Source organism: Hemicordylus capensis, chromosome 13 (assembly GCF_027244095.1).
Source record: "Hemicordylus capensis ecotype Gifberg chromosome 13, rHemCap1.1.pri, whole genome shotgun sequence".
Classification (NCBI taxonomy): Eukaryota; Metazoa; Chordata; class Lepidosauria; order Squamata; family Cordylidae; genus Hemicordylus; species Hemicordylus capensis.
The window spans coordinates 2,986,818-3,005,196 of NC_069669.1; the positions used below are offsets into that span (position 1 = coordinate 2,986,818).

An 18,379-nucleotide genomic window follows, 5' to 3' on the forward strand; every position below is an offset into this window, starting at 1 on the left:
GGCGCGTTCACGAGCCGCGCCTGTACATTGTCCACAATTTTAAAAACCGCTTCGGGCGGGGGGAGGGATTTTAAAATCTTGTCTCTGGGCCCACTCCAACCTTGCTATGCCCCTGCTCCAAAGACTGGATTTCCAAATTAACAGAATCATCTTTTCAAGTCTTATCATGCTTTGCGGGTGCCTCTGGCCATCGAGCCTGCAGTGGCCAAATTTGCAATGGTGTTTTGCAAGTTTTAAAAACACAAAAACAACTATAAAATTTTATCGATGTTGTCAGAGAATGGAAATTACAATGTCCTCCAAAGATTACTCTATTTTGTTCATTGTTACCCTGACTCTAACCCTAGATTAGATTACTTAGATTAGATTACTAAATTAGATTACTCTAATTTGTTCATTGTTACCCTGACTCTAACCCTAGATTAGATTACTTAGATTAGATTACTAAATTAGATTACTCTAATTTGTTCATTGTTACCCTGACTCTAACCCAGGGCTGCTCAACTTTGGCCCTTCTACAGATGTTGGCCTACAACTCCCATAATCCCTGGCTATTGGCCACTGTGGCTGGGGGTCATGGGAGTTGTCATCCAAAACCACATTTATTCACCCAGACTTTTAATTAGATTTATGGTTTTAAGTTTTTAATGTTGGTTTTAAATGATGTTAATGGTTTTAATGTTTAAATGATTTTAATTGTTAATTGACTTTAATTGTTTTTTATTTTGATGTAGCCATTTTTGGAAGGGGGGGGGGTATATAAATCAAATAAATAAACAATGAAAACAGCTGAAGGGCTGAGGAAGCCTGCTCTAACCCTTTGCTCTGTGCAAAAAGGACTGCAGTTTTAGCCGAATGGTTCGAGGGTCGGGCTAAACAGGAGGTGATCACTCAGAGAGAGCTGTGAGTGCAACAGTGCTATCGCCTATCTTCCATCTCTAGGGGGCCAGATGTTGCCAGAAATGACTGTGAGCATTTCGTCCCCTGAGATGGTATCAATGGCCCAAATGTGTCTGCCTGGCTCTCAGGTGTATGAAGCATGTGGATCTGTCTTGAGCTGCTTCGGTGGCCAGCTGTCCCCCTAAAAGCGCCGTATGTAAATTCTGGGACTTGATCTCTGGCAAGGAGCTGGCCTGGAACAGAAGGAGAGTTTTAATTAGAGTGAAGCTGATCCCGGCAGCCTTGAACAGAGACACACTGGGTGGGGTGTTCGGAGCCCTGCCCACTCTGTGAAGAAGAGCTTAGCTTCCGTAGAATATTGGCTGACCAATCTTCTGCCGCCTCTAGACTCAAATCAACAAGGCGCTGTGCATGAAGATGTGCCTTCCAAGAAAGGAGTTACAGCAGGGCCTCTCAGTCTCAGACTTGACTCCCCAGATGTCATTGGACTACAACTCCCATCATTCCCAGCCACAGTGGCTGAAGGTCCTTGGGATTTGTGGTCCAACATCTGGGGACCCAGGTTTGGGAGCCTTTGATTCACAGGAATGTTTAAAAAGAACCAATGTGGCGTGGTGGTTAGAGTGTCAGACTAGAAGTGGAGAGACCCGGGTTCAAATCCCCACTCAGCTGTGAATCTGACAAGGCACTCTCAGCCTGACTGACTTCACAGGGTGGTTGTGAAAATAAAATAAAATGGGCAATACGTACCCCACCTTGAGTCACATCTCCTTGATGTCGACCAGCTGAGATGGCTTTAAGCGGCGCTGAGACAAATCCATGGAGGACAGATCTATTATTGGCTACTAGTCCTGCTGGCTATAGACTACATCCAAGCTCAGTGTATCAGTTGCAGGGCAGTAAGCAGGAGAGAGGGCACGCCTTCATCTCTGGCCTGTGGGCTTCCCAGAGGCATCTGGTGGGCCACTGTGGGAAACAGGATGCTGGACTAGATAGGTTTTGGGCCTGATCCAGCAAGACTGCTCTTAGGGTACCTCATGGGAACATAGGAAGCTGTCTTGTGCTGAGTCAGACCTTTGGTCCATCTAGTTTGGTATTGTCTACCCAGACTGGCAGCGGCTTCTCGTAGGGTTGCCATATTCTGGCTTTCCAAGTCCATGTGCCTGATTGGCATATGATGTAAATTGGCTTGGAAATAATGTTTGAGCAGAATAGTGACTGCACGTTTTGCTCCACTAACTCTGCTTCTACAAGGGCTAGAGCTTAGCTTTTTAAAAATTTACTTTTTAAAATGAAAGCTGGAATCTGGGCGAATTTGGGTGGCCTAAGCAATCTGGGTGAGATGCTTAAAATCCAGGTAAAACCCGGAATTTCGGGGTGGGGGGGCTGTCAACTCTACTCCAAGGTTGCAGGCAGGAGTCTCTTTCAGCCTGAAGATGCCAGGGAGGGGACTTGGGACCTTCTGCATGCAAGCAGGCAGGTGCTCTTCCCAGAGGGGCCCCATCCCCTAAGGGGAATCTCTTGCAATGCTCACACATGTAGTACTGCTTCTTGCTACAGTATTTATTGGGCATCAAGCACGCCTCCCATGGTTCCGTTTCCAGTGTGGTTCGTGCTGCAGGGAGTGGGACTTTGAGCATGTGCTGTGTGCTGATCTTGTTGTCTTTTCTGAACATAGATGCACTCCATCCACAGCTTACATTCTATGACCCGCCCAGGGCAGCAGGATGAAAATGGTGTGGAAGACATGACTCAGCTGGAGTAAGTGGTGTGTGGGTGGGTGTTCGGAGCCCTGGGGTTTAGAAAAAAGCCAGCTCAGGGGAGACATGACAGAGGATTCTAAAATCATGCATGGTGTAGAGAGAGGGAGAGAGGTTTTTTTCCTTCTTGCAGAATACTAGAATTCAGATTTTATTATTATTATTATTATTATTATTATTATTATTATTTATTACATTTACAACCTGCTTTATACTTAAAAAGACTCATCTAATGAAACTGATCGGCATTAGATTCAGGGCAGGTGAGAGAAAGTCTTTTGCACAGCACATAGTTAACCTGTGGAGCTCCCTGCCACAAGGTCTGGTAATAACCACTATTCAGATGGCATTTCAAAGGAATTAGACAAATTCACAGAAGAGGAAGTGAGGTCACTGGGTGTTACTCATGATGGCTAAATAGCACCTCCATGTTCAAAAGCAGTGTATCACCGAATACCAGTTGCTGGAGACCATGGCAGCAGGGAAGGCTATTGCTCCTGCTTGGGCCACTTTTAGAGACAAGAACCTGGACTGGATGGACTTTCCCTGCTCCTGTAGGGTTCTAGCCTGGATTTCTTCCTGACACACTAGCTTTCTGTGTGCAGGGAATTCAGCCAATTTTTAATAGTGACTGCCAAACACGAGATTGATAAAGTCTTCACCATTTGACCTGCTGCATGTTGCCAGGCAGCTCAATGTGATTGTCACAATTAAGTGCAGGTGCTCTGTCTCTGAGTTCCTTGAAGAACACGCACAGCTGCCTTAGACGAGTCAGACCAGTGATTCATTTAGCCCAGTATTGTCTACTCTGGCCTGAGGCAGAGAAAGGCCAATCCAATCACCTGCTACTTACGATCCAGGGGACTTAGGAAACTGATCGCCAGGAAACTTAGGACCAACAAAAGAAAGGACTTTTTCACACACCACATAATTAGTGTGTGGAATTATCTTCCCTCGTCCATGGAAACTGTTGTCAATATTTTAATTTGTCTTCCTTTAAGGCTGGTGCTATATCTCTCTTTTCCTTCTTTCTGCACCCTGCAGGGACCTACAGGAAGGTGTGGTGCTTCGTAACATCAAAAGAAGGTTTGACCGAGGACTAATTTATGTAAGTCAGTTGTTACCCTTTTAATTTTGTCCATTTGTTTGCAAAATGCAAGATGGCATGCATGTCTCAGGTGAATTCATTTAGAGCTCAACAGCCTAGTCCCAGTCTGGATTTCTCTCTTTCTCTATTGCAGACCTACATAGGCAGCATCTTAGTATCCATGAATCCCTACAAAATGCACAACATCTATGGGACAGACCATGTGTTGCAGTATGAAGGGAAAGCCTTGGGGGAGAACCCACCGTAAGTCTGACAGCTTGGACCTGGGGTGTGTGTGTGTTCCTCAGTTCCACAGAAGCAGATAATATCTCAGGTTTCCATTTTTGAAAGGATCAGGTTCCTAGTCCTCATGGCTGGGAAAACCAGCTTGCATGTGTCTCGACACGGAGAAGACTTGGAAGCCAAGCCGTCGGGAGCTCTGAAGGAGATTTTCGAATGGTTAGGGGGCAGGGTTTCCTTTTGCGCCTGTCGTGGCCCTTCCTCAGTTTGAGGCTCATTTTAAAAATTCTCTTTCTTCCTTTTTACAGGCACCTTTTTGCAATTGCAAACGTTGCCTACAACAAGCTGAGAGATGCCAAAATCCACCAGTGTATTGTTATCAGGTGAGCTTTGGGTGGACGTCTACAATGGTCACCGAGAGAGCTGCTGCCAGTCAATGTTTCCCAGACACACCTACATCAGGCAGCAGCGATATAGGAAGATGCTGAAAGGCATCATCTCATACAGCGCAGGAGATGGCCATGGTCAACCCCTCTTGTATTCCACCAAAGGCAACCACAGGGCTCTGTGGGCGCCAGGAGTCGAAATCGACTTGCCAGCACTCTTTACCTTTATGTAGTTCATGGGCAATGACTATTTTTTTCCTTTTTGGAAGTTGCCTGCCCCTAATATTTCAGTGTATCTTATACTAACCTTGTTTCAGTAGAGCAATAAGCTTGCTATGCTTTTAAAAATGCTATCCATTTGCTTGCTCCTAGTGGTGAAAGCGGCTCAGGCAAAACAGAAGCCACCAAACTGATCCTCCGCTACCTGGCAGCAGTCAACCAGAGACGCACTGCAACCCAGCAGGTACGATGCGATGGGGGGGTGCCAGACTCAGCTGGCTGCGGCCTGAATTTTGCCTCCTAGGCACCGTCCAGTTTGAAATGCTTCCAAAATGACCCCCCTCCCAATTCCTGCCTGGTGTCTGGAGCTCCAGATCACCTGGTCTCACTTCATAGGAGGCTGCCTACTACCGAGTCAGACCCTTGGTCCATCTAGCTCAGGATTCTCTACACTGACTGGCAGCAGCTCTCCGAGGTTCCAGGCAGGAGTCTCTCCCAGCCCTACTTGGAGAGGCTGCCAGGGATTGAACCTGTGACCTTCTGCATGCAGAGCAGATGTTCTTCTACTCAGCTACAGGCCCAGTCTCATCGCTCTCTTCACCTCAGGCACAGCAATACCTTAAGGCAGGGTTTCGTAACCTTGGGCCCCCAGATGTTGTTGGACTACAACTCCCATCATCCCCAGACATGGCCTTTGTGGCTGAGGATGATGGGAGTTGTAGTCCAACAACATCTGGCGGCCCAAGGTTAAGAAACCCCGCCTTAGGTCACCCTCGAAGCTGTGGCTAATTGCACCAGCTGCATTTGGGAATTTAATTTTAGAAATGATCCTAGTTATTCACAACTTGTCAAGGACTGGGGCCTGGGAAAGAGCAAGTGCCCGGAACGTGGGAAATGCACCCCCCCGTCTCTGGGTCTAGCTGTGGGGAATGGGCTAGAGCCAAGTGGCTGAAAGCCTGACATAAACGTGCTGTTCTCCCTTGCACCATATTGCTTCTCCACCTCCGCCGCTGATCCACCTACCCTTCCCTGCACCGTCCTGTCCCTCTGCTTCCGGTTATGCGCTTCTGTAGATAGAGGTATGGAACAGGTTGTGTGCACTGCAAATGCATGGCTTGATGTAATGGTGTGAGGAGAGAAATGGGCTATGGCAGGTGTTCTCAGCCATGGGCGGGCTGAAGTTGTTGGACTACAACTCCCATCACCCCCTGTCACAAAGGCAGGGCATGATGGGAGGTGTAGTCCAACAGCGTTGGGGTGCCCAAGGTTGAGAAACCCTGGGCTACAGGGCATTTGTATGGGAGCTTAACCTTCACCCTCTGGACCCTCCCCATCCCACCTTGCTTCGAATGTCTTCTACCCCTGTGAAAAGTTCATCCACCCTTGGATGTCCAAGTATCATTAGCAACATAGGAAGCTGCCTTATAGCGAGTCAGACCCTTGGTCCACCTAGCTCAATATTGTCTGCACAGACTGGCAGTGGCTTCTCCAAGTTTGTGGGCAGGAATCTCTCTCAGCCCTAAGGCAGACACTTTCCCCTGCCAGGAACATCACTGTGTCCACTTTAAAAAGTCACCTGCAGCTGTGAGAGCAGATGTATGTTTGTTTATACAGGCTCTTTGGCTTTGCAAGTCATTCATTTCCCCCAGGAAGTTTTTCATACCAGCTTTTCGTTCGCATCTCCTCCAGAATGGAGGGGGTGCATTCACATATCAGCTAAATTTACCCCAAAGTCCCTGCGAGCTACCAGGGAGAACTTCACACACAATTCGGGTTTTTCATTGCACATTAGAGTGCAGCCCGATTTATATCCGGGGTAAAAAAATCCACTTTTTGTGTCAGTTTTTTGGGGCAACTTCAAACTGGCAGTAAAGCCTCGCAGAAAACCCATGGTAAAGCTTGCTGTCTGGGAAAGCTCCAGGGAACCTTTTTGTGACTATTTTCTGGCCAATATCCTTGGTTAAAAACTGTAAGTCCCTTGACAGTGGGGGGAAATAGACAAGTAACAGCTGCTTTCATTAGTATTTTTAATAATTAATTTTAATGTAATAATTAATGTGCTGAAAATGGACCCCGACCCGCACACACCAAGTCATGGTCAGTTCTGGCTCATCACGAAACATGAGAAAGCGAAGAAAATTCCAAAAGTGACGGAAGGAATAGACTGCATGATGCCACTGATTGCTAACTAGCTCTATTTCCAGCCCTATCTGGAGATGCTCCCAGGGAGGGTACCCATCCCCTAAGGGGAATATCTTACAGTGCTCACACATGGAGTCTCCCATTCAAATGCAAACCAGTGTGGACCCTGCTTAGCAATTTATGCTTGCGACCACAAGACCATTTTCTATGTCTTGCTTCTGGATTGTCTGCATGGCTCCTGAGAGTGTTGATCCCATGGCCAATAGCATGATCTGCCATGCCTGGCATTTGTGAAGTCATGGCTTGCTCAGGTTTCTAGCCCTCAGTGGCATGCAGTGGTGTGTATCCTCCCCTCCGCCCCACCTTTGTTTTACGCTCCGTTTTGTTTGGGCAAGTCAGATCCTTGAAGCCACTCCTCTCCTGGAATCCTTTGGCAATGCCAAGACCGTGCGCAACAACAACTCCAGCAGGTTTGGGAAATTTGTGGAGATCTTTATGGAGGAGTAAGTAACCACACCTCTGCCTCTTGTCTTGGTTTTCTCCTCTGTCTTTCATCCTGCATCTTTAATGGGATTACCCTGCCCCGCAAAATAATAATAATAATAATAATAATAATAATAATAATAAATCCCCCCAAATGGGACCTGAGACCTTCTGCATGCAAAGCAGATGCTCTCCCTCTGAGCTAGGACCTCCTCCCTATAACTAGGGCAGCATCTATAACTGAGATAGATGCTTCCACCGGGGCCTGGGTCCTATGCTGGACGTTTTAAGTTGCCCCTTGTACTTATGCGGACATGCTAAGCCCAAGAGAGCCAACACAGATGTTTTGTCTCCCCAGCGGACTGATTTGCGGTGCCATAACCTCCCAGTACCTTCTGGAGAAATCGAGGGTCGTCTTTCAGGTGAGGCTCTGAGCTTCTCCGACCTGTCCTGAATGAACCTCCATTATAGATAAGAGGGGCAGTTTAAAGGAATCAAAATCTCAGACAGAGCAGATGTAAAAGAGTCAATGAATCATATCACAGGAATTCAGAAGTGCCCGGTTTCGATGTGAATTTGCCCAGCTTGTAATGCTCAGATGCATGTCATGGCTGTAGGGGAGAATTTGAGTCAACCCCTTATTTAGCAGCAGAGAAACCCAGTTTAATGAAAATGGAGCTCAGGGAGGAGACCTGGAGGCAATTCCTTCAGGTCGAAAACAAGTGAAGGTTTATTTTAAAGAAGTTACAAACTGAGATAGAAAGCCTGCACTAGCTACTTCATGATGGAAGGAAGAAGAAGAAACGGAGAGAGAGCACAGAGAAGGGGGCACCCTAAGAGTGTAAGAACATAAGAACAGCCCTGCTGGATCAGGCCCAAGAATGGCCATCTAGTCCAGCATCCTGTTTCACACAGTGGCCCACCACATGCCACTGGGGAGCCCACAGGCAAGAAGTATGTGCATGCCCTCTCTCCTACTGCTGCTCCCCTGCAACTGGGATTGAGAGGCTTCCTGCCTCTGAGGCTGGAGGTGGCCTATAGCCCTCCAACTGTAGCCAGTATCAGTCTACCAATCACAAGAGATTTAGAGCAGAGCAAGCAAAGAACAAGGGCCAGTTCTATATCCTCTGCCTCAATTCCTAATGTCCCTAGTGTCCCTTGTCAGTAGGAGTTATTGTGTGCTAAGAGTCAATCAGGCAAGCTTTATTACAGTCACAGACCAGAAAAATCACAGTGCAAACAGCCAAGAATCATTATGGAAGAGCGTTCAGCTCTTGCCGAGTTCTACAAGCTGACAAGCAAAATTTGGCAACGTTTTGCCAAAATGTGGCATTCCTGGAAATCCTTGCGGTAGGTGAATTCGCAGTTGACGAGGCATAGCGATGCATGGGAAACACGGGGTTAGGGGAATTGTGGTCAGAAAAGACAGAAAAAATAAGGTTAAAAAAAAAAGGAAAAGTGCCCTGACCCCCGGAAATGACCTCCTGACCTCCAGAAATGACCCCCAAACCCACCCAAATTTGGAAAAAAAGATATCAACAACCTGAAGATCCCCAGGTTGCAGTTGGCAAGAGAGGACTGTAATGATAATCAGAAGCAGCCTGTTGTCTTGGACTGTCTCTGACTCTTGTTGGCTCTGATGGTGACATCCTTTTATCTTCTCTGCCTCCTTTGCAGGCCAAAGATGAACGGAACTACCATATCTTTTATGAGATGCTAGCTGGCCTTCCTGCCCAGCTGAAGAGGAGATTCTGCCTTCAAGATGCAGAAACATACTATTACCTGAACCAGGTATGGTCTTGCCCAAGAAGTGTTGATGATGTCCATGTTGTTAGAGGACCACTGGATTTCACAACAAAGCCTCAGAGCTCTTTGCTGTGTTTGGCATATGCCCATCCAGAGCAGTATTCCTCCTTTCCTTCCATCCCATGCAGGGAGGTAACTGTGAGATTCCTGGAAAACTGGACATGGAGGATTTTGAGAGGATGATCAATGCCATGGACATCCTGCGTTTCAGCACCGAGGACCAGAACAGCATCTTCCGGATTCTGTCTTCCATCCTCCACCTGGGGAATGTCTACTTTGAAAAATATGAGGTACAAAACTGTTGCCAGGGAAAATAAACCAGACTTTTGGTCTCATCCAGCAGAGGTCTTCCTATGAAGGAAAAATCTATCAGTATATTAGTCATTATGGCTAAGTAGAACCTCCATGTTCAAAGGCAGGTTACCTCTGAGGATCAGTTTGCTGTGGAACACACAACAAGGGAGGGCTGATGCCTTCAAGCCCTGCCTGTGTACTTCTGGGAAGCATCAGGCTGGCCACTGCAGGGAGGCTGTCACACTGGCTATGTGGTCCCTGATTGGTTGGACCCAGGGGTGAAGAAATATTGGCTCCATTTATCAGCCAGACAAAATATTTTACTTGCCAGATGGTTCCTCAAGCTCTGTTGGTACATTACTCATCAGGACTTTTTTCATCTATCAGGCATCATTTTTCACTTGTCACAGACTAGTAAACTAGTGGATTTCCTCAGCCCTGGTTGGACCATATAGCCAGGAAGAGTGTTTGTTTTTTTTTAAAGCTGCCATACAAGCACAATGCAAAAAAGGTGGGTTTGGGGGAATCTTTTGGACAACATTTAGAAGAGCCTGACATCTCCCTTTTTAAAACCAAAAATGTTATCCGTGAAAAATTGACATGTTGCCGGTGAGCACTTGGGCAAACATCTCTTGACCTGCTGCTTTGCAGACAGACTTCCAGGAGGTAGCTTCAGTGGTGAGTGCCAGAGAGATCCGTGTGGTGGCTGAGCTGATGCAGATCTCCCCGGAGGGCCTGCAGAGATCGATCACCTTCAAAGTGACGGTAAGAGGGCAGGGGTCTGGCCGCACCAGAGCACCCCAAGGATTGGAAGGCAGAGGTCTGGTGCTGTGGCCCTGGGCCTAGGCCAGACCAGGTTCTGGCAGTCCTAGAAGTTCAAGAGGCAGAGATGGACGGCCCCAAGTGGATGGGGAGGCAAATTGATAAAATCAAGCAACTGTTCATGGACAATGGGGCGGAGCAGTCAGCAAGCATGCAGACCCCAGAGAAAGGCAGATGGGCGGAGAAATCCTGGCAAGCATTGCAGAGGAGTCGTCGTCAAGTGGTCGCTTGGCTCCCTGGCAGGAGGTTTCGGCTAGCTTGTCTGTGGTTCCCTCTTCCAGCCGACTGATGCAGTGGCAGGGAATGAATAAGGATTTGGGGACTGGCCAGAAGAATAGGGCTGTGCAAGCCGGCTCAAAATCCACCCGGATCACGCAAATAGCCAGTGTGCACGTGCAGAGGTCAAACAAATGGCCTCCATGCATGCGCAGAGGTCCAAAACAGGCCGAAGAAGGCCCGGATCAGGCACAAATCGGGCACTGGTCAGCCCTGGACACCGGAGGGAGGCCAGTGGAGTTGGAGGAACTGCTGCCCCCCACCCACAGCTGCTGCGGCTGCTGTCAATAAATTAAAAAAACCCTTTTAACAAGGGGCTTTGAACCAGTAGGGGCTTCAAACCGGGCCCAGGCTGCTTCGAATTTGAACTGAGCTTGGGAGCCAGTTCTGGGGGTGTGGTACAGAGCTGGTCCGGTCTGGTTCGAATCTGATTTGGATTCGAACTGAACTGGGGAAACCGGTTTTGTGGATACGCCTACAGGTGAGCTCCCACTTTGAACCTAGCAGCACCTGTTAATGGAGAGGTAGAAGAATTATAGGGACAAGCAAGAGGTGGTAGTAGGTTTCTGTGTTCATCTATGATTTTGGGATAAGGGGAATTTGGATTGTTTACTAGGAGTGAGAGAGATTCTAGTGCACCGCTAAAGAAGAGCACCCGGGTGGGGTCAAAACGCATATGACTATGAAGGGCCATTGAAGAATCATCTCCTTGGAAATTTTTCTATCATTTAAGACTGTTTATGGGAGCTTTCTCCCTATAAATGAAGATTACACTACACAGACTTCGTACATGTAGAATCTACAAGCACCTACTCTGGATTATAAGACTTTAAAATTTGGGATCAAGTTGTTCTCATTTTATGTTACAGGTTTTATATGCTGGTTGTTTACATTTGAAATATTTGGCATTTGGTATAGGATATTTTGGGATTGTATCCATAGCGTTTAGTACCTCGTGATAGGTTTTTTTAGAGCAATGGTTTTATGATCCATAATGAGAATATAGTAAAGGGACACTTCATAACTTTGGGATAATCTTTTTAGTGGATGTACGGTTTTGGTTTGCATAGAGGGGGAAGAAACAGCCATTGTAGTCCTTCCTCCTGAGGAGAGCCAATGACCTGCCTGGATGGAAGAAGCCACGGCAATACCGGTGAATGCCTGACTCCATGTGGCAATTGGGCACAGAGCCAGGAGAGGCCAGTTCTGGCCCCAGCAGCTCCTGATAATTGGCTCACTGGGAACGCCATGATATTTTGTGAGTCTGGACCTAGCTAAGAGGTCGTGACCAGACTGTTTCTTTCCCCCCACTCTCCCAACAGGAAACCATGAGGGAAAAGATTCTCACCCCGCTCACCGTCGAAAGTGCTGTTGATGCCAGGTAAAGAGATGGCATTCTGGGGATTGGGCCCTTTGGCTTGGCCCTCTTCTAGAATCGGAATGTCATGACTGGAAGGGATCTTGGAGATCTTCTAGATCAACTTCCTACTTAGTGACGGTGGCAGCTGGTGGTTCTTGGGACTGGGGTGGAGGAGACTAGGCAGGGCAGGTGATGGGTGGAGCCACAGGTAGTGAGAGGTGGAGCCAATTGTGGGCGGTGCAGAAGACAAAGCCAACTGTGGGCAGCTGTGGAGGCAGAGCCAGGACTAGGCGGGCGCCTTAGCAATAACTGGCAAAGTGTAGATTTGTAGATGATGAGTGGAATCAAAATACACACACACACACAAGTACCCAGAAAATCTCCAACAAAGGAGAGCCCACTGCTTCATGAGGCAGACTGTTCCACAGTCACACATTTCTTATCGCTAGGAAATTCTTCCTAATGCCTAGCCTGAATCTGTTTCTTTGTAAGCCCATGGGTTCTAGTTCTGCCCTAAGGTCTTCTCCATTGTGTTTCCACTCTTCTCACTTCTTCCCCCTCAGAGATGCCATTGCCAAGATCCTGTACTCCCTCCTCTTCAACTGGCTTACAGAAAGGATTAACAAGCTGATCTATCCCAAGCAGGACACTCTCTCCATCGCAATCCTGGACATCTATGGCTTTGAGGTGAGGAAGGAGGGGGCCTCTCTCAAAATTAAGCCTTTCTGTGTCCTTTGCTAAGATCATCTGCGCTCTGGTCCAGTTGGCCGGAGGAACTGCAATACCCTCTCTGGCCACTACCTGGGTGGCGCTGCAGCACAGCAAAGATAGAGCAGTTCCATCTGCCTGAGTCCACCTGCCTTTACAGCAGGCCTCAACTTTGCCCCCCTCCAGCTGTGCTTGGACTACAACTCCCATAATTCCCCTGCCACAGTGGCCAATAGCCAGGGATTATGGGAGTTGTAGGCTGACATCTGCAGGAAAGCTGAAGTTGAGCAGGCCTGCTTTACAGTCTCGGGCCCCGGCTGAGCTTGACGTCAGGTCCCTTATCCAAAGGCTCTAAATGGTCTTTCTTCCCCATCAGCGAACCTGCCACGGACCCTCTGAGCCCCTTTTTATCTCTCTCTGCATCTCGAACAGGATCTTGGCATCAACAGCTTTGAACAGCTATGCATCAATTATGCAAATGAGTACCTTCAGTTCTTCTTCAACAAGATCATCTTCAAGGAGGAGCAGGTGAGGCGAAGGGAATTTAGAGCATAGAAACATAGGAAGCTGCCATATACTGAGTCAGACCATTGGTCTATCTAGCTCAGTATTGTCTTCACAGACTGGCAGCGGCTTCTTCAAGGTTGCAGGCAGGAGTCTCTCTCAGCCCTATCTTGGAGATGGTGCTAGGGAGGGAACTTGGAACCTAGATGCTCTTCCCAGAGCGGCTTCATCCCCAGAGGGGAATATCTTACAGTGCTCACACATAAAGTCTCCCATTCATATGCAACCAGGGCAGACCCTGCTTAGCTATGGGGACAAGTCATGCTTGCTACCACAAGACCAGATCTCCTCTCCGTCATCATTTAAAGATGAGGCAGGCGATGACGTGGGGCTGCTTCTGAGTATGGGAGCCGGTGTTGGGAATTCTCTTTGGTAAGAGATACCCTTCTATTACAGCCGAGTGCACAGAGGCAAAACACAGTGGAATCTGCCCAGGCATTCGTGTCTGCTAAGAGCCAAAAGAAACTTGGAGCCAGTTCATAGTTTCTAATCAATATAAGGAGTCTTTATTGGAGAACTCCATGCTAGATAGGAAAGTGGAGAGATAGGATCTCTAATCTGTCTAGCTAGCTGGATGCAGAGAGATGCTGTCTGCATCTCTGTGCACATAGTGCAGAGAGAGAGACACGATCATGTGTGATAGGGGAAGAAGAAGGGTAGAGAGAAAGAGAGAGGCAGGCAGGCAGGAAGTCCCTGAGAGTAGCAATCTACATATCAAAGGGATAGTGTCAGAGCAGTAGAGAAAAGGGATGACCAATGTCTTGACCCCTCTAGCCCTCTGACTCACTAATCTGCCCCCCTCTGTCACTGAGACATGAGAGAGCGCAGAGTCCTTCATTTCCAACAGCCGGGAGTCCCCCAGGTGAGGGAACCGGCTGAATGCAGCAAGCCAGGAGGACGACTCGGGTGACCAACCCCCCTCCCCCCCTGGCTGTTCCGGAGGCTGGCCTTTTCTGTGCCTACCCCATCATTCTGGAGTTCAAGAAGGGCCAGGAAACCCACCTTGTCCCTTGCGGGGTCTGACACTTCCCTCTTCTGTATCCAGGAGGAATACATCCGGGAGCAGCTTGAGTGGAGAGAAATCCCCTTCAACGACAACCAGCCGTGCATCGAGCTGATCGCCCAGAGGCCTCATGGGATTCTGCGGATCCTGGATGACCAAAGCAGCTTCCCTCAGGTGGCACCCTTGGGCTGGGGGCTGGGGGGACACAGGTTGCTGCCGTATGCCGAGTTAGGCCATAGGTCCTTCTAGCTCAGTACTGTCCGCACTGACTGGCAGCAGCTCTCCAAGGTTTCAGGCAGGGGTCTTTCCCATCTCTCCCTGGAGATGCTGCCAGGAATTGAACCTGGAGCCTTCTGCCTGCAAAGCAGATGCTTGGCTGCTGAACTATACATTCCATAAACAGTTAGTGAAGAAAGGATGCCGGTTAGAGGAAAAACATTGAGAGCACACTGACGAGCCAGCGTGGTGTAGTGGTTAGAGTGCTGGACTAGGACCAGGGAGTCCCGAGTTCAAATCCCCACTCAGCCGTGAGACTTGCTGGGTGACTCTGGGCCAGTCACTTCTCTCTCAGCCTAACCTACTTCACAGGGTTGTTGTGAGGAGAAACCTAAGGAGAAACCTCCAGTACACTGCTCTGGGCTCCTTGGAGGAAAAGCGGGATATTAAATGTAATAATAATAATAAATAATAATATGCAATTTTGAGAATCCTACATTATCGCTTTTAGGAACCTAGGAAGCTGCCTTACACTGACTCAGACCATAGGTCCATCTAGCTCTGTATTGTCTCTACACTGACTGACTCCTTCCAGGTTTTCAGGCAGGAGTCTCTCCCGGCCCCACCTGGAGGTGCCTCCATGGATTGAACCTGGGACCTTCTGCATGTAAAGCCAGTGAGCTACGGCCCAATCCCCTAAGGGGGAATATCTTACAGCGGTCACCCCTTGTACTGGGCAGAACACTGTGGATGCTGCAAGAATGTGGCAAGCCCATCTCACCCTCCCTCTGCCTTTTCCAGGCCACAGACCACACCTTCCTCCAGAAGTGCCACTACCATCATGGCTCCAACGTGCTCTACTCCAAGCCGAAGATGCCGCTGCCTGAATTCTCCATCAAGCACTATGCGGGCAAAGTGACCTACCAGGTGAGCTGCTGGGAGGCTGGGAAGAGGCATCTTCCTCTAGCTGGGCCACAGCATAGCATAGTGGTTTGAGTGTTGGACTAGGACTGGGAAGACCTGAGTTCGAATCCCCATTCAAGCATGAAGCTCACTGGGTGACTCTGGGCCAGTCATGTCTCTCTCAGCCTAGCCTGCCTCACAGGGTTGTTGCGAGGATAAAGATAACCATGTACACCACTCTGGGCTCCTCGGAGGAAGAGCGGGATATAAATGTAAAGAATGAATGAATATGTATTTGTTTTTTTGTTCGTTTGTTTGTTTAAAGTGGTGCTTCTCTTTTTATCAGTGGGAGAAAAACTGGCCCTCTCCAGCCCCAAAGTAGCAGCCCTCTAGGGGCTGTTACTAGTGCCTGTCTTTGTTCTGAGCCCCTTTGGAATCATTTTCCTATGACTTTACTATGCAAACCTCTTCAAGAACATTTTTAAAAACATGAAAAGCACATTGTAAATATTCTCAACAATATTAATATTCTTCCCCTCACCCCAACGTTATGTACCAATAGCATGAAAATTCTGCCCTCGGAAAAATGCATTTCTGTTCTTAAATGTGCAGGTTGCCCTATCCTGGAATACTTGGGGAGGCTTACAACAAATTTTACCGACATTCTGGGTCTGTGTGTGGTTGCAACGCTTTCTGCAGCTCGCATGGCTTGGATTTGCCCAAGGTCCGAGAGGGGGAGGGTGACGAGAAGCAGAAGGCCTTGGGGAAAGTCTAGGAAGGGGCTCTGGGCATGTGACATAGAGATGATAGGAACATAGGAAGCTGCTATATACTGAGTCAGACAATTGGTCCATCTGGCTTAGTATTGCCTACACAGACTGGCAGCGGCTTCTCCCAGGTTGCAAGCAAGAGTTTCTCTCAGCCCCATCTTGGAGATGCTGCCAGGGAGGGAACTTGGGACTTTCTGCATACAGGTGCTCTTCCCAGAGCGGACCAATCCCCTAAGGGGAATATCTTCCAGTGCTTACACATGTAGTCTCCCATTATACCAGGATGGACCCTGCTTAGCTAATGGGACAAGTCATGCTTGCTGCCACAAGGCCACTCTTGGACGCATGAGACAGAATCCATATCTCCCCACAGGTGCACAAGTTTCTGGATAAAAACTATGATCAAGTTCGCCAGGACGTCGTAGAGCTTTTTGTCAACAGCAAAGTCAGAGTAAGCATTATTGAGTTGGTGTTGCTTTGGCCCAAGCAGTGTCTACAGCCATTTGGAAGGGACGTGTGTAGCTGGGTTGCGTGAGAGAGCAGCGAAAGAAGGGGTGAGGAGTTACAGGTGTGGCTTGCCTCCGTGCAGGGGCATGTGAAGCTTCCATTTATGAGTCAGACACTCGGTCCACCTAGCTGAACATTTTCTGTGCTGACAGGCAGCAGCCCTCTGGGTTTTCTGGGTGGTTACTTCCCAGCCCTGCTTGAAGATTGAACCTGAGGCCTTCTGCATGCAGACCTGCAAATGCTCTTCCACTTCCATTGAGCTATGACCCCATCCCCTAAGAGGAATATTTCACAGTGCTCACATGTGATTGCCCATCCAAATACAAACCAGGGGAGACCCTGCTTGACAATGGGAACAATTCAAGCTCATGGCCAAAAGGCCATCTCTCCTCCCTGTGAGGTGGACGGATGGTCTGACTCCATATAAGGCAGCTCCATATGCCCATACATCCCCTCTCCTCTGTCTATCCTTGATACACTCTTTTTCACATATGCCAAGTCAGACCATTGGTCCATCTAGCTCAGTAATGCCTACACCAGGGCTACTCAACTTCAGCCCTCCTGCAAATGTTGGCCTACAATTCCCATAATCTCTGGCTATTGGCCACTGTGGCTGGGGATTATGGGAGTTGTGGTCCAAAAACAGCGGGGGCGGGGGCGGGGGGGGGGCTAAGTTGGTCTACACAGGCCTGGTCTACACAGACTGGCAGCAGCTTCTCTAAGTTTGCCGGCAGGAGTCTCTCTCAGCCCTATCTGGAGATGCTATGGAGGGAACTTGGAACCTTCTGCTTTTCCCGGAGCAGGTCCATCCCCTAAGGGGAATATCTTATAGTGCTCAAACATGGAGTCTCCCATTCAAATGCAAAATAAGGCAGACTCTGCTTAGCCAAGGTGGCAATTCATGCTTGCTACCATGAGACCAGCTCTCCTTCATCCATCCACTCACACAACATTGTGCTTTTATCACCATCTGGTGCTGCGTCACACACACCCAGTTCTGAAGGAGAGCACTTGACTGCTGTCTGGGGGAGACCTCCTGAGATGTCCGAAATGGTCCTCCCTGCTCACCTGTCATCCCTGTCCTGTTCTTCTCCCAGCTGGTGGCCAACCTCTTCTTTACCTACGCTCAGCAGACCACCATGATAGGGAGGAGCAGCACCAACAAGCGGAGGTATAAAGCCCCAACCGTGGCGGCCAAATTCCAGCAGTCTCTCTTGGACTTGATGGAGAAGATGGAGAGGTGAGCGCTGGGAGGGACATTTGCTAGAAGGGGACACAGCCGTTGTGTGGCACCTCCGTCCAGCGCATCTGCATGCTTTCCGCTTCTATAAGCCACTGGGGTCTCTTGAATAATAATAATTGGTGCTCTCTTGTTTCAGGCATGCCAGTGTGTCGATGGAGAGATCTGACCCCATTTTCTCTGTGTCTTTTTTCTCCCTTTGCAGATGTAACCCTTTCTTCGTCCGCTGCATCAAACCTAACAATATGAAGGTACATCTTTGTTGTGCCTCCGTCAGGAGGGATGCTGAAACATTTTGAGAGTGAGACGTGGAGTGGGTCTCCCCCACTTCCTGGTAACGCGGACACGGCTACAGACGCCGCTCCAGTGTTTGAGGCGCAAGTGGGCTGACTTGTGGACTGTCTTGCCAACTTGAACCAAATTTGCTGCAGCTGTAGGGACACATAGGGACACCTCAGTGGCATAGGTTGTGATGATGTCCACCCTGATTCAAGATGGCAGATGCATAAACTTGTGGACTGTCAAGGAGAGGAGAGCTGGTCTTGTGGTAGGAAGCATGACTTGCCCCCTTAGCTAAGCAGGGTCTGCCTGGGTTGCCTATGAATGGGAGACTCCATGTGTGAGCACTGTAAGAGATTCCCCTCAGGGGATGGACCTGCTCCGGGAAAAGCAGAAGGTTTCAAGTTCCCTCCC

The 18,379-nt window shown here is 48.7% G+C and overlaps 1 protein-coding gene across 13 annotated transcripts in view; it reads left to right on the forward strand.

Moving 5' to 3' along the window:
* Positions 1 to 18,379, forward strand: part of MYO15A (myosin XVA) — a 92,397-nt gene that overhangs the window by 13,853 nt on the left and 60,165 nt on the right. For 12 of the 13 annotated variants that reach the window (XR_008312008.1, XR_008312009.1, XM_053276480.1 and 9 more), the window contains exons 2-19: positions 2,579 to 2,661; positions 3,705 to 3,768; positions 3,902 to 4,011; positions 4,296 to 4,370; positions 4,746 to 4,836; positions 7,134 to 7,237; positions 7,576 to 7,639; positions 8,895 to 9,008; positions 9,152 to 9,313; positions 9,969 to 10,082; positions 11,738 to 11,796; positions 12,339 to 12,462; positions 12,916 to 13,011; positions 14,093 to 14,224; positions 15,068 to 15,193; positions 16,313 to 16,390; positions 17,544 to 17,686; positions 17,892 to 17,937. Coding sequence is in view for 11 of the 13 variants with exons in the window: in XM_053276480.1 (XP_053132455.1) it covers positions 2,579 to 2,661; positions 3,705 to 3,768; positions 3,902 to 4,011; positions 4,296 to 4,370; positions 4,746 to 4,836; positions 7,134 to 7,237; positions 7,576 to 7,639; positions 8,895 to 9,008; positions 9,152 to 9,313; positions 9,969 to 10,082; positions 11,738 to 11,796; positions 12,339 to 12,462; positions 12,916 to 13,011; positions 14,093 to 14,224; positions 15,068 to 15,193; positions 16,313 to 16,390; positions 17,544 to 17,686; positions 17,892 to 17,937 (1,785 nt within the window). In the remaining 2 variants the exon portion in view is untranslated. Of the gene's footprint in view, positions 1 to 513; positions 904 to 2,578; positions 2,662 to 3,704; positions 3,769 to 3,901; positions 4,012 to 4,295; positions 4,371 to 4,745; positions 4,837 to 7,133; positions 7,238 to 7,575; positions 7,640 to 8,894; positions 9,009 to 9,151; positions 9,314 to 9,968; positions 10,083 to 11,737; positions 11,797 to 12,338; positions 12,463 to 12,915; positions 13,012 to 14,092; positions 14,225 to 15,067; positions 15,194 to 16,312; positions 16,391 to 17,543; positions 17,687 to 17,891; positions 17,938 to 18,379 lie in introns of those variants that run through there. The other variant, XM_053276486.1, reaches the window with a different exon arrangement.